We start from the raw sequence: 14,434 nt of genomic DNA on the forward strand, positions 1-14,434 counted from the left end.
AACCTTTATTTTCAAGTGAGAGCAGCGCTAGAAGCTTAAATATGGTCACAGTGTCAGATTCTTTTATCTGTGTTCATTTTAGTAATGATTGGTGATTGGCAACTGTCGCGTTGAAACAGATGAGACTTTGGCTCGGTGTTTTCTTCTTGAGCTGAATGAGGAGTGCTCGAGTGGGCGTGGATGAGCTCTTGCTTTATAAACGCTGCGAATGGGCTTCAACACAGTCCTCACTTGTTGAGTGATCCCTATGAGGGCAGTCTAACGCTAACCCGACACACCTAAACACTCCATTTGATCGGCAAATGACGACGGCAGTGATGAAAGGATTTGTGCTGTTGATCTGCTTGTTCTTCACAGTTGTTCAGTCCATCACATGTGAAGCGAACAGGATAGATGCGCGCAAAAAGCACGAAAACGACGTGGCGCACCACAGCTCTGCCATAACAACAGGTAACACGTATTATAATTTATTTAAAATGAATACAAATATAATAATTTAAGCAGCAGCCCGCACTTAAACCAGTTTAAACCAACATGTAATATTAAATTTAGTATTGTTAATATGTATAAAAATGTATATAGCTAGTTGTATGTACCCAGATTTGATTATAAAATAGGTCTATATGGAATTATATAATAGGCAGCTTATATTTGAATTAAAATGATATATAAAAATATAATAATTTAACCAGAATCCTGAAACTGTCATTTAATATTCAATTTACTATAATGATAGTTTCTGTACTAGTTGCATGTCCACATCTTATAAATTATATTAAATTATAATTATTTATATAATTATGTAACATTATTAAAATATGTGTAAAATTAATATGAAATAATTTAATCAACATTTACTAAAAAATGACTGTTACTGTATATAATATAATGTAGCCTATATAATTGTATGCATCATTATATTATAAAAAGTAATTATGTGTGTGTGCATATATATATATATATATATATATATATATATATATATATATATATAATATTTTATTTAGTGTTTCATATACATGTTATATTTATAATAGCCAGCAAATTAATTTAATATAATTAGCAATTAGCTATATTAAATACATTATATATAGTAATTTGTAATTAAAAGACATTTTACACCTGATGTGCTTAACTTGAGCTTGAGTTTTTTTATTTATATTGCGTTACTATTCAGGTGTGTGTGTTTGTGTGTGTGTGTGTGTGTGTGTGTGTGTGTGTGTGTGTGTGTGTGTGCATTTTTGTGACATATCAGGACACAAGTTTGTATAATGACATGGGTATGACATGGGTATTACAAGGAGAGGGTGACTTATGAGGACATTACCCCATGTGCCCATTTTTCAAAAGGCTTATGTTTCCTGTGATGGGTAGGTTTAGGAGTAGGGTTGATCTAGGGCGATAGAAAATACAGTCTGTACAGTATAAAAACCATTACGCCTATGGAATGTCCCCACAATTCACAAAAGCAAACGTGTGTGTGTGTGTTCTACTTGACAAAACACCTGCTTGGCCATTCACTAATGAATTATGTCATATAATGACATAATTTATCATGTGTTCTGATGACGTTTCATCTTTCACTACTGATCACATGACGTTAGATCATTCACTCTGTCACCTGATGACGTGTTGATGATGTGTTGGCTTTTACAAATACTGTAACAATTCAATGTATAAACATTCTTTATAAACACAAAGCCTTTTTTTCTTCTCATGGATTTGCAGCTACCGTCAACGTCACTAATGAGCTTTAGGAGAAAACCGATTTTGTAGCATTTTTTCACACAGTCTCACTATTCAATACCCTGGACTCAAAAGCTCCAGTGAAAGGCTCATTATTTTCAGCAGGCATCTCGTGAACAGGCTGACGGGAAATATCTATTGCTGTCTCTTTCAAGTGCCACCTGGGTTTCTCCCACTTGTGGCATGTGTGTGAACTCTCTCTCTCTCTCTCTCTCACACACACAAAAAACACAAATGTATATATGTAACCAGGGCATCTGTGTATCCCAACAGGAGTGTGGAATCAGGAGAAACCAAAGAGACTCTTTGCCAGGACTCGCTATCTGTCTCAGCAGAGACATCATGTGGCGGTACGTTCCACACATCACTCCGTGTTATTTAGGGTCTCCTAAAATGTGGACCCTAATAAAACAAACACAATATTGTTCAAGTGGACTGATGCACATCTGTCCTTTTGCAAGAGCAACAGTAATATTCCTTCTTGGAAATGGAGTTGATCCTTTTTACATTAAAAACCTTGAGTTAATATAAATGTATTAGCAGTTCTTTAGTCTGTTTATTCATTTCTCATGAAAATATGTGTCCTCCAGAGACCTAAGCCCAGGCCTGAGGCCGTTTCTCCAGCCCAGACTCCAGCGCGGCGCTGTGCCGGTCTGATGGAGAGCTGCTCCTCGCTCACTCCCTGCTGTGATCCATGTGCTTCCTGCCACTGCAGGCTCTTCAACACCATCTGCCACTGCTGGAGACTGGGACACCTCTGCCCAAAGAAGACCTAATGGCCTTACACACACCCGTATGTATATATATATATATATATATATATATATATGTTTCCAAAAATTCAACACACAAAACCAGTTTTCTTCATGTTTTTTGATGATGACGGCATCTGTACAATTTGACAAGCTTCTACCAAGATTAATTTGTGCCAAAATACTGTAGCGTTCGATTACAGCCTTTGACTTTAAAGGGTTAGTTCAACCAAAAATTAAAATTCTGTCATTAATTACTCACCCTCATGTCATTCCAAACCCGTAAGACCTTCGTTCATCTTTGGAACACAAATAAAGATATTTTTCATAAAATCTGATGACTCAGTGAGGCCTCCATTACCAGCAAGACAATTAACACTTTCAATGCCCAGAAAGTTACTAAAAACATATTTAAAACAGTTCATGTGATTACAGTGGTTCAACCTAATGTTATAAAGCATCAAGAATTCTTTTTGTGCACCAAAAAAACAAAATAATAACTTTTTTCAGTAATATCTATAGTGATGGGCGATTTCAAAACACTGCTTCATGAAGTTTTACGAATCTTTTGTTTCGAATCAGTGGTTCGGAGCACGTATCAAACTGCGTGTATCAAGTCACACCCCCCTGTGGTGAACTGGCGAAATTTCAAAACACTTATGACGTAATGAAGCCTCGTTTACTGAAATCACGTGACTTTGGCAGTTTGATACACGCTCCGAACCACTGATCCAAAAGCTTGATAACATTAAGTTTGAACCACTGTAGTCACATGAACTGTTTTAAATTTGTGTTTAGTAGCTTTCTGGGCATCTGAAAGTGTTAATTATCTTGCTGGCAATGCAGGCCTCAATGAGCCATCGGATTTGATAATTTATTTGTGTTCCGAAGATGAACAAAGGTCTTACAGATGTGGAACGACATAAGGGTGAATAATTAATTACAGAATTAAAATTTTTGGGTGTTGATTACCACAAAAATGATTTTGACATCCCTCATTTTCTTTAAAACAAGAAGAAATAGAGGTTTCAGTAAGGTTACTTGCATTGTATTGCTCAGTATTAGTTAACGTTAATTAATGCATTAACATGCTAATGGGACTTTACTGTAAAGTGTTACAAGAGTTTTCTGTATGTTTTATATAGCATTTAGCAGATGTTTGTTCAGAACAGACCTCCAGATCCACAATAAGAGAACCACTGCTATATATCACACAAGTTGTGTACCATTCAGGATTTACACATGTGCTTCTACACACTCAGATTCTGTTATATAGAATGCCATGCCATGATCATACATGACATTTAACTAACTGTACAGTGAATATTTAACTACCACATGACTCGAGTTCTTCGCTCTCTATTTGCACCATGATGACACTATGTGACTGCTTTGCCAACTGGAGATGCTATTACAGTGTACTCCTGTAGGATTCTTGCTGGAAAAGTTTCATTTTTGTGATTAGTCTCAATATTTTTCAGCTCTTGTTAAGCAAGGGGCATATCTAAACTGTTAAACTGTTTAACCTGTACAGCATCAGTGTAACAGTGCCTAAAAAACTAAGCTAATTCAAGTAATTTTAGGTGCAGTAAATGTGAAACTAATGTTATCCTCATACTGTGATCTTAATAATACGTTTTAAGATGTTCATCTACTGTGATGATTCCACTGTCATATGGCATTTTTTCATGTTTCTGATTTCTACATGGAAAAAAAGTATACGTGAATGTCAAGCAGACGCTTTACTGTGGATGAAAAGCTTCTTAGAGAAAAGTTGCCAGATATCTATCATCATATATTTCTACCACTGTCAGGTCATATTGACTGAATATTATTGGGAGGGGGGAAACATGTTCAATGTGCTCTCTACAAAATTCTTTGTAATAAAAACATTTAGAACTGCCTTTTGGGAACATTACTGTCGAGATATTATTCTTCTAAAAAGCTCTAAAAAAGGATCTGTGATTTGATTTGGTGCCAAGACAAAATCATAAATCTCCCTTGCATACTACAAGCAGGTATTGATTCATTGCAGGTTGTGGTGTGTCTTCAAAGACAAAGGGTTGTGATCTTCCTAGTGTGGACATGAACTCTTGCATATTATATAAGAGATGCATCAGTGGAGATCATCAGAAACCAATAAATGAAATGCTGCAAAATCCAGTGCTGCTTTATAGAGGGACTTGCATCAAATAAAAGAAGCGTATGGATCTCCTCAAAAGTCAAGGATTTGATTTTAGTACCATGTGGTACATTTATGAATCTGCAGCTGTTTTCAGCTACAACACTTAGATTAATTTAAATCCTGCAGGTGTCTTATACATAAAAGTGCTTTATGCTGTATTTTAATTGATGAGGTCTGTCAAATGTTCAGAAAAGCATGGTAACTATAATCACATAATAACATTTGTGCATAGCTAAAGTCAGTTAAATGTAGATATTACTTATTTAAAGGGGCTATATGTAGAATTCAGAAACATTTGTTATTAGCGACATTGTTGGCCATTAAGTGAACTGCAGCACGCAACTTATTGTTCGTGCTCACATTCGTGCACACACTCCATAGTGACGCATTTTCCCTGGCAAAAATGTCCCTTCACACAAATCTACATGCTTTCATAAGAAGTTGGGGAAGATCTACTTTTGTTTTGTTTTTTTATGTTTCATTAAGCTGTTCACACATTGGAAATAATAATAATAATAATAATAAAAAAACTATTAAAGGTACAATTTGTGATGTTTTTTCCACTAGAATTCGCTAGAAGCCTATTCAAAACAAAGGCGTAGTTTGATGACGCCAAGTTTTAGAGCGGAAACTTGGGACATGTGGTCTCCATCTCAACGGACGGTGCAAAAGAATAGGGATTGGAGTCTGGAAGAACTCATGTTCGTGGATGCGATTATTAACGTTACTGTAGTATGAAGCAGGGCAGGACCGAGTGTTGCGGGAGCTGAATGAGGAGCTGGAGCGATTGATCAACACACGCCTCACGAGCAGCGGGACTTTTATTATGACACAGTCGCCGGCGCCGCTTCCGCTTTTCCGGTCATGAGTTTGCGGGAGCTGTCCTTGTCGACAGAACCAGCGGCAGATGGTGAACAGTAATTATGTTCCATAAATAAGTAACACAATCCACCATAAAATGTGCAAGAAGTAAATAAGGAACTGCTTGAAGCAAGCTAGTGGTTTGCTGGACGCTAGACACTACTTCCACATTTGTCCACGGCACTGTTGTCATGTGGTTTCTACGTCAGTAAAGGCGGTCACAAAGGCTAACTGACGTCATTGACAGGTGACTGCACTGCCCCGTGTCACGGTTTAGAATGGGAATTTTCTCATGATTTACAAGTAGTTGAAAACATTAGAGATATTGTTAGTAATCAGCTGGACAAACTATATAACACTAGCCTAGTGGTTTTTGGATATTTTACTGCAAAAATTTTACATATTGTACCTTTAATAGGCCTATTAGTAAATTCTTACATATAGCCCCTTTAATTATTGATAATAAGACATGATATTGCAAATGATATTTTTTTTTTTATTTTTTTTTTTTTGTACAAGCAACAGGAATAAGACCTCAGTTACAAAAAGTTACATTTGTTTTTAAAGTAAACTTAAGTGAAGTTCAAGTATATTTTCCAAGTATTTTATGTAGCTAAGATCAATTTAGTATACTTGTAAGTGTACTTCAATAGGCCTACTTCTTGCAACTAAATTGACCTATTTTTAGTTAATAAAAGTATACTTTTATAAGTGAATAGGGTAAAAAAAAAAAATGAACTCATAGATATCACCATAATCGCAGTACATTAAGACAATTAATTTGTATTACAAGTTTTCTAAAGTGTTATGTTTAAACATGCAAATGGGGCATTAACTAATTAAATATTTGCTAATTTGCATACATTTCCAGAACAGAAATCTGAACACTGAATAAAGGCAGGGTTACATTTCTTGTTTAATTTAGATGACATATTAAAGGTTTTTACAAAGGGATTATCACTCCAAAAATCAGAAAACACTGTCAACAGCCAGAAAACAAATTCATTTTCACCATGTTTTTACACTCTAAAAAATACTGGGTTAAAAAAAAAAAAAAAAAAAGTTGGGTTGAAAATGGATAAACCCAGCAATTGGGTTGTTTTAACCCAGCAGTTGGGTTAAATGTATGTCCAACCTGCTTTTATTTAAACCAACTATTATTTAAAAATTGCTATATTGCAATTAGAGACAACAATAATAGACAAAAGGTGAATGTTTATTAATAAGCTTTAATTTTTTATTAATATAAATTTAATAGTTTATTAATATAAATGTATTAATAAGCAATTTAATAAATGTTTATTGTTTAATAATTATTCATTGAACATTAATCATTTCCAACATACTTTGGGTTCATTTTAATTAAGCAATACAGTCATTTTTAAACAATAGTTGAGTTAAATAAAACTACCCAGCAGGTTGGGCAAACATTTAACCCTACCGCTGGGTTAAACAACCCAATTGCTGGGTTAAACAACCCAATTGCTGGGTTTGTCCATTTTCAACCCAGCATTTTTTAGAGTGTAGGAATAAAATGCTATATAAACTGGGCAAATGATATATGAATTAAGAAACCCCTCTGTAAAACATCAGAATATGGATAGGGGGGAAAAAATGTAAAGTTTGGTGTATGTAATGCTGCTTAAAGGGTTAGTTCACCCAAAAATGAAAATTACAGAGTTGCGCATTCTGTGTACGGTCATCTGCCAGAAGCTAGTTATTTGAAATTATAAAGTTTTAAATATGGATATTTTGGATATGGATATCTTACAAAAACGCATCGCTTCGCTTCAGAGGACCTTTATTAACCCACTGGAGGCTCTGAATACAATCTCTGATTGCATTTATCTGAAAGAAGATAGTCATATACACCTAGAATGGCATAATAGAAAACATATATACAAGCCAAACATATTTTGAAAATTTATTTATACTTTTATTAAGTATATTTTAATCAAGAGATTAGGTACAAATATAGGCCAAGCATAAGCCAAGCCAAGAATATACTTTTTTTTGTTTTATTTTTTTGTATGGACTTGGATAGAGGATCATTAAAAAATACACCAACAAATACAGAGAAAGGTACTGTAAAATGCTTATTCAGATTGCTGTCTACCAGTGTTTCATGAACTTTTTTTGAACTTTCTGAAATAACTGTTAGATTTCACTGTGATTATTTATAACCACTCATCCCTGACCCTTCTACAAACTAGGTAATATTTAAAAATAAACTTTCACATGAATTATCTGTAAGACAGAACTAGAGCACAGATTCATCTCGAGTATCATAAATATCTGTTATGGAGATCTTTTACACAATGCACATTTGAATTTTTATAGTGATTTGACAGGGTTCTGATCTTACATGATCTTCATGAGATCATCCGGTAAAAGGAACATTTCTGACATACATCATGTCTGGAAAAACTGTCATGCATCCCGCTTCAAGGAGTAACAGAAGAACACAAGCCAAACGTCTCCCACATGCAGTCAGTATGCAGATATAACTTATGGGTTTGGATACCATCACTTTAATACAGAAAGATCTATGAAGCTTTTATTGGCAGAGAATCAAGGACAATGTAGAGCTAATGCACATTTAAGCTTACAGGAGGATATTAATTATTATAAGTTATCATAGCAGATCCTTTAGATCAACTTCTTGAAATTAACATTCATAACTCAGTGAAGTTGTGCAGTGTCCAGATGGTTTCATCTTTTGATTTAGTTGCTGATTATTTTTTTTAATAAACAGAGTACTTCTCTATATTGAAATAAATGTGGTAAATATCATAAATGGACACACTTACTGGTACAGTTACAGTAATAATGTACCTACATACACTTGTGTAATTGTTTTGTGAAGCTGCTTGTAATTAAACAAAGGCTAGTTGTGTTATTACTAGTAATTCACATGATTATCTACCAACATGTAATATGTTAAAAGCGGTTAAATAACAACAATAAAAAAGATTAAATTATACTGATGTACCAGTTTCTAACTTTACAAATACATTTAGAAAATAGTGCATTTACTGTATATTAATTAGTGACCAACATTGGTGTGATTTAATTTTTTCCATAGCTGTATATATATATATATATATATATATATATATATATATATATATATATATATATATATATATATATATATATATATTATATATAAAATTCTATGTTCTTAGCATGGAATTCTGCATACACTCTTAAAAATAAATGTTTTTTAACATCTTTATAATGGAAAAGGTACTTTATATTATTAAAATATTCTTCACATTAAGGAAAAAATGGTTCTTTTATGAACTGTACACTGAAAGGTTCTTCAGGGAACAAAAAATGGTTCTTCTATGGCATAACTGTGAAAACCCCGTTTGGAACCTTTATTTTTAAGAGTGAATGGTGGCAAATTAGTTTTAGTCAATAATTAGTCATAGTAGGATATATTAATAATAATAGTAATAGTATTAGTAATAAAGATACTAACAGTAATGATTTTGTACATGTTCCTGTTCATATTTCAAGCAGGTCAGCTGACACTTCCTGTCCTTATGGGGAATACAGCATCGCTGCTGTAAACCGGACACCTCTTACACTGGAATTAAAGCACAAGAATTATGAATATTGTGACTACTTTAGCAGAAGGCAGTGATTTAATAAAATAAATAAAATCTCTGTCATGACAAACTTTTCATCAGTACAAGTGTATGTGCTTGAACCAAACAAATGTCTCAGCATGAGGAAGAAGGACAAGGAGGAGGAAGAGAGGAAGAAATTTAGGAGAAGGAGGAGAAGGCAAAAGAGGATGCTGAGAAGGAAGAGTAGGAGAATGAGAGGGAAAGGAGGAGAAGGAGAGGGAAAAGGAGGAGGGGAGAAGGAAGAGGAGGAGAAGGAGAGGGAAAAGGAGGAGGAAGAGAGGGAGAAAAAATGAGAAGAAGGTGAAGGAGGAGAAGGAGAAGGAAGAGGAGAAGGAAAGGGAAAAGGAGGAGAAGGAGAAGAAGAAGAAAGAGGAGAAGGGGACGGATAAGGAGGAGAAAGATAAGGAGAAAAATTGTTAGAAGGAAGAGATGGTGAATGGGCAGGAGGAGGTTGAGGAGGAGGAAGAGAAGGAGACGAAGGAGGAGAAGAGGACAAGGAGGAAGAGATTGGGGAAAAGGAGGAGGAGGAGGAGGAGAAGAATGAGGAGAAAAAGAATTACAAGGAGGAGGAAGAGAGAAGAGAGGGAGAAAAAGGAGGAGGAGGAGAAGGATGATGAAAAGGAGGATGAAGAGAAGGAGAAGAAGGAGAAGGGGAAAGAAGAAAAGGAGAAGAAGAAAGAGAAGAAGGAAGAGGAGAAGGAGGACAAGGGTAAGGAGAATTATATTATTCAATAGGACTGAGTTGAAACAGTGTGAATAAACTTGTGAACTTTGACAAAAAATAGACAAAAAGTGATTTGAGTCTACTTTCAAGCCCATATACAGTATGAATGCTAAGAAAACTGGATTCCTTTTTATTCAGTTCACTTTTTGGTCAGCTCTTTTCAGCTCTTTGGTCAGCTGAGTTTGTCTCTTTTATAGAGATCTTAAAGTGAGTGTGAAGTGTAACTATTAAGTTTGAGAAATAAAATACATGATTTGGTATAAAAAATAATAAAAGGGAAAAGGCAAAGAAAAAAAAAAGCTCCCAAAATCATTTTTGCACACTGTTTAAAATGAGACTTTTTAGTTCTTTTAGCTTTGATATCCAGTCAAGAGCAATATTAAATGCTCGCTATGCTGCAGATCAAATTACAACCACAATATTTTTACATTCAGATTTATCTAAATCGTGCAGTCCTAGTGGTTATGTATTTAAAATACAGTTATAGATTTCACAGCATGTGCAGTCATCATGAGAAGGGGGAATACTGACCACACTGCACTGGCAGCTCCAGTGGAACATAATTTCTATGGCATAGATGGATATAGGCAGAGGCCAGTGTGCAAAAGGCTGGTTTTGAAACATCTGCATGCTCATCATGTATGCACTCCAATTCTTCACACTTCAAAATGAACTGCATAGGGTCCACCTAAAAAAGACAGAAAAGGCTTCATCCAAAAAATGTACACTCATTAATGCAATGTAAAAATAAAAACAGTGCGACATAACGAGAATTCATCTGAAGTTCATTTTGTTGTTTACTATTGCATTCTTTCATTCTCTTTTTCATTTCCTCACTTCCCCCAAGGAGTGGATGTCTTTTGATCAATCCAATGAAAGGGATCTTTATATACGCTTGCTTGTAATAGTTAGCACATGTCGTTGAGTGAAAGGAAATGGAGTAGTTACCACTCTGAAACAAGGGCTCAAAGGAGAATTTGTGGACAAGAACAGAAATTTGCACGACAGGGAGTCGACAGTGCCATTCTGACAGATTTCAGCTTTCCAGCTGGAACATTCCAAATCCACCTAAAGCAAATGGCATGAAAATTACATTAGATTCACACAGTCTTTACTCATACACCCTCGTGCCATTGCAAATCCGCATGACATTCTTCTCTCCCGTGGAACATAAAAGATTTGATTAATGTTGACACTGTTCTTTTTCCATACAGTGGAACCAAAAAGGTTCATACGTCTGAAAATGTGCAACTACAAATTAACTTTATTATCATTAACTAAAACTTTAAAAAATAAAATATAAATATTAGTTGGAAAACAAACTAAATGAAAATTAGAAATGTTGCCTTGGCAATAAATTAAATGCTAAAATTATTAAAGGCATTAAACTGCCATAACTTTAAAAGACAATATCTCTGTTTGCATTGAACTTTCAGCGCTGTAACTTTGCAGATACTTTTTAAGTTCAAAGTGTTCATTGTCTTGCTGGCAATGCAGGCCTCACTGAGCCATCGGATTTAACCAAAAATATCTTAATTTGTGTTCCGAAGATGAACAAAGGTCTTACAGGTGTGGAACGACATGAGGGTGAGTAATTAATGAAAGAATTTTCATTAACCTTTCAAAGGGATGGTTCATTGCAATTTCACTTTTTTAACTTTAGTTGGTGTGTAATGTTGCTGCTTGAGCATAAACAGTATCTGCAAAATTTACAGAGCTGAAAGTTCAATACAAATGGAGATATTGTCTTTTAAATTTAAGGCAGTTTAATGCCTACAAATACGACTGGTTTGGACTACAATGAGCTTCTTCCTGGGTTGGTGACATCATAAACCCTGCAAAACACGCCCCTGGGAACACTGATTCAGGCTCAATTTGATATAGCAATATAGATACCATTATTTACATTTCCACTGAAGCACATGTAACAGCTCTGGTAACAACGAATGGTGAGGGGCGTGTCGTTTCTGGACGCTTCAGCGAATCACAATACACTGGGCCAGCTAACCAATCTGAGCACATTGCGTATTTTGGAGGGAGCGGCTTCATAGAACCAGGAAGTCAAACGAGTTGTTCAAATGACAGTGGAAACAGAGGTGTAGAATAAAGGTAAAATATAAGAAAAATATGGCTTTTTTTTTTTTTTTTAAAACAACGCATTAAGACATGTTAAACTGCACCCCAAAAACACAATATAGGTCCCTGATAGGTCCTTTATATGCAATCTGCAACAATCACATCATTACCGCATGGCACAAGTTGATTGGCCTCTGCTGGACTCTGCAGCCAATGAAATTGCTTGTTCAACACTTAAACAGTCTGGTTCAGTGTTTTTTGTGGGCTAGTCCTGCAGTGCGTTATGAGAGCTCCTATGAAACCCTCCACCTCCCCCAGCTCCACCTGCCTAGATCTACTACAGTATTTATATATGTCTATTAATACAGCAGCAGCATATCGTACATCCTAACAGCAGCATGCCTGTAGCTATTAGCAGTAGCAAGTCCATACTTACTCTGCAGCAGAGTAGCACATCTAGACCGTCAAGACCAACATTAACATTGCCATATACAATAACATGCTAAAACTATTCTGAGAGTTGTCATGATTGAACTAAAATTAACATGAAAACTGTTGTGGAAATTTAAATTTTTTCATATGATTTTTACCTGTATTCTTGTGAAATATGATGCTTATGGAACATGGTATGATGTTGGCTTAAGTGGTAATGTTTAACATACAGTAGATGTCAGAAATAGAAAGAGCAAGATATGGTATGGGGACATGCAAGATGTATGTTAAAAACATGTCTGTGCTAACAATGTGTGGAAAGTTACAGCCGCTAAGAAATGTTCCTACCATGGTAAAAGGACAGAGGCTTCGGCCTTGGAGGTTAGAGATATAAAAGTGAGGGGAAGCTTTCGTTCTTTGTCTTACACTCTGCAGCTACTTGTGTTTCTGTATGACCTGTCTGACCTTTCTTACAAGAAATAAAACCTTTAAAGACAATTGGACGTGTTTGTCTCTTATGCAGTAGAGTCGGGTTGATTTTTTTGCCACAACAATTGATTGAAACACAAAGCTTCCCCTCACTTTTATATCTCTAACCTCCAAGGCCAAAGCCTCTGTCCTTTTACCATATTAGGAACATTTCTTAGTGGCTGTAACTTTCCACACATTGTTATCATTACCACTTAAGCCAACATCATACCATGTTCCATAAGCATCATATTTCACAAGAATACAGGTAAAAAATCATATGAAAAAAAAAAAAAAAAATTCCACAACAAAACAAACTAAAAAAAAAAAAAAAAAAAAAAAAAGCACTGCTGCAAATTAAATTTGAGAGCTGTTCTTTTTATGGTATTCTTTTTTGGGGTCTTGACACTGGTCACTATTTGCCTTTACTGAATGGATAAGAGCAGTGTGAACATTCTCCAAAGTTTCACATTTTTGTTCAGTAGAAGAAATTCATGTTTGGATTGACATGACAGAGAGTACATTACTTGAAATAAAATTAACTATTGCTTTAACTCTTAACTTCTAGCCCACTATACATTGTGTTAAAAGATGCATTATTATATAAAATACAAAAGAGCATGCACAGGCTAAGTACATATGAAGAAAAATAATAGGAATAATGCTGTGGTTTATGTCTGTTTTAGTTGTGCTGTTTTAGTTGTGCGCTCATGTTAAACAAGTGTACATTCCTCAAATGTTTCTTTCACTACCTGCCAGCTGTGAGTAAACTGAAGCACACTGTGTGTCTGGGAGCCATCTGGCAGAAGAAGCTCATTAGCTGCCTCATTATCATTGGTTCCTAAAAGACCAGTGGACACACCTGAAAACATTTATTAAAATAACATGTTAGACCATGATGCATATTAGAATGATTCACATAAATCTATCAACACATCATATTGCAGAATATTAACATTTATAATAGTAAGCAACAATGACTGCCCACTTTCCTTGGTTCAAGGAAATATATTCACATCAATTTTTCATAACCACTTAAAAACTGTTCTAGTTCTAGGCCTTGAACTAAACCAGCCAGCTCAGAGATGAATCATACATTTATAACATTTAATACAATGCATTTTTTTATAATTAGAAAAAAAAGACAAAGATACAAGACTGTGCATTGGTCCTTTATGAAGGTGTTAGCTGTTTATCCCAAGAAGTACTGCAAATGATGTGAATCAGCAACAACTTAAGACTATTGACAACAAACTACTGACTCTGGGTCTTCAACATTTGTGCATTATAATATACTGAGGCGACCAGGGCGGGCGAGAGCCATGAGGGAACGGCGCGAGAGTTAACAAGCTACACCAGGGAGGCGCACCGGTCTTGAGTCTCTCACGGAGGAGCAACGACAGTGAACGAAGAGAGAGGACCAGGCCTGGACTTTATTTTATGTTTTATTATGTTTGTGTGGCATTACTTTCGTTTTGTTCTTTGTTTATTTTATAGTAAAGTTTTGTTGAACGTTCGCTGGTTCCCGCCTCCTTCTTCCCATACTTACGAA

The 14,434-nt window shown here is 35.3% G+C and overlaps 1 protein-coding gene across 1 annotated transcript; it reads left to right on the forward strand.

Moving 5' to 3' along the window:
• The first annotated feature begins 275 nt into the window (after positions 1-275).
• Positions 276-2,522, forward strand: asip2b (agouti signaling protein, nonagouti homolog (mouse) 2b). Its single transcript, XM_067363804.1, has 3 exons — positions 276-450; positions 2,020-2,096; positions 2,337-2,522. The coding sequence occupies exons 1-3, from the start codon at positions 303-305 to the stop codon at positions 2,520-2,522; spliced, it is 411 nt and encodes a 136-aa protein (XP_067219905.1). The 5' UTR covers positions 276-302.
• The last annotated feature ends 11,912 nt before the right edge of the window (positions 2,523-14,434 follow it).

Source organism: Chanodichthys erythropterus, chromosome 16 (assembly GCF_024489055.1).
Source record: "Chanodichthys erythropterus isolate Z2021 chromosome 16, ASM2448905v1, whole genome shotgun sequence".
NCBI classification, from domain to species: Eukaryota; Metazoa; Chordata; class Actinopteri; order Cypriniformes; family Xenocyprididae; genus Chanodichthys; species Chanodichthys erythropterus.

Coding starts and splice junctions, on each gene's coding strand:
- asip2b (XM_067363804.1), top strand. CDS start 303: ATGACGACGGCAGTGATGAAAGGATTTGTGCTGTTGATCTGCTTGTTC. Junction 451..2,019: donor CAGCTCTGCCATAACAACAG/GTAACACGTATT, acceptor GTATCCCAACAG/GAGTGTGGAATCAGGAGAAA. Junction 2,097..2,336: donor AGCAGAGACATCATGTGGCG/GTACGTTCCACA, acceptor TGTGTCCTCCAG/AGACCTAAGCCCAGGCCTGA.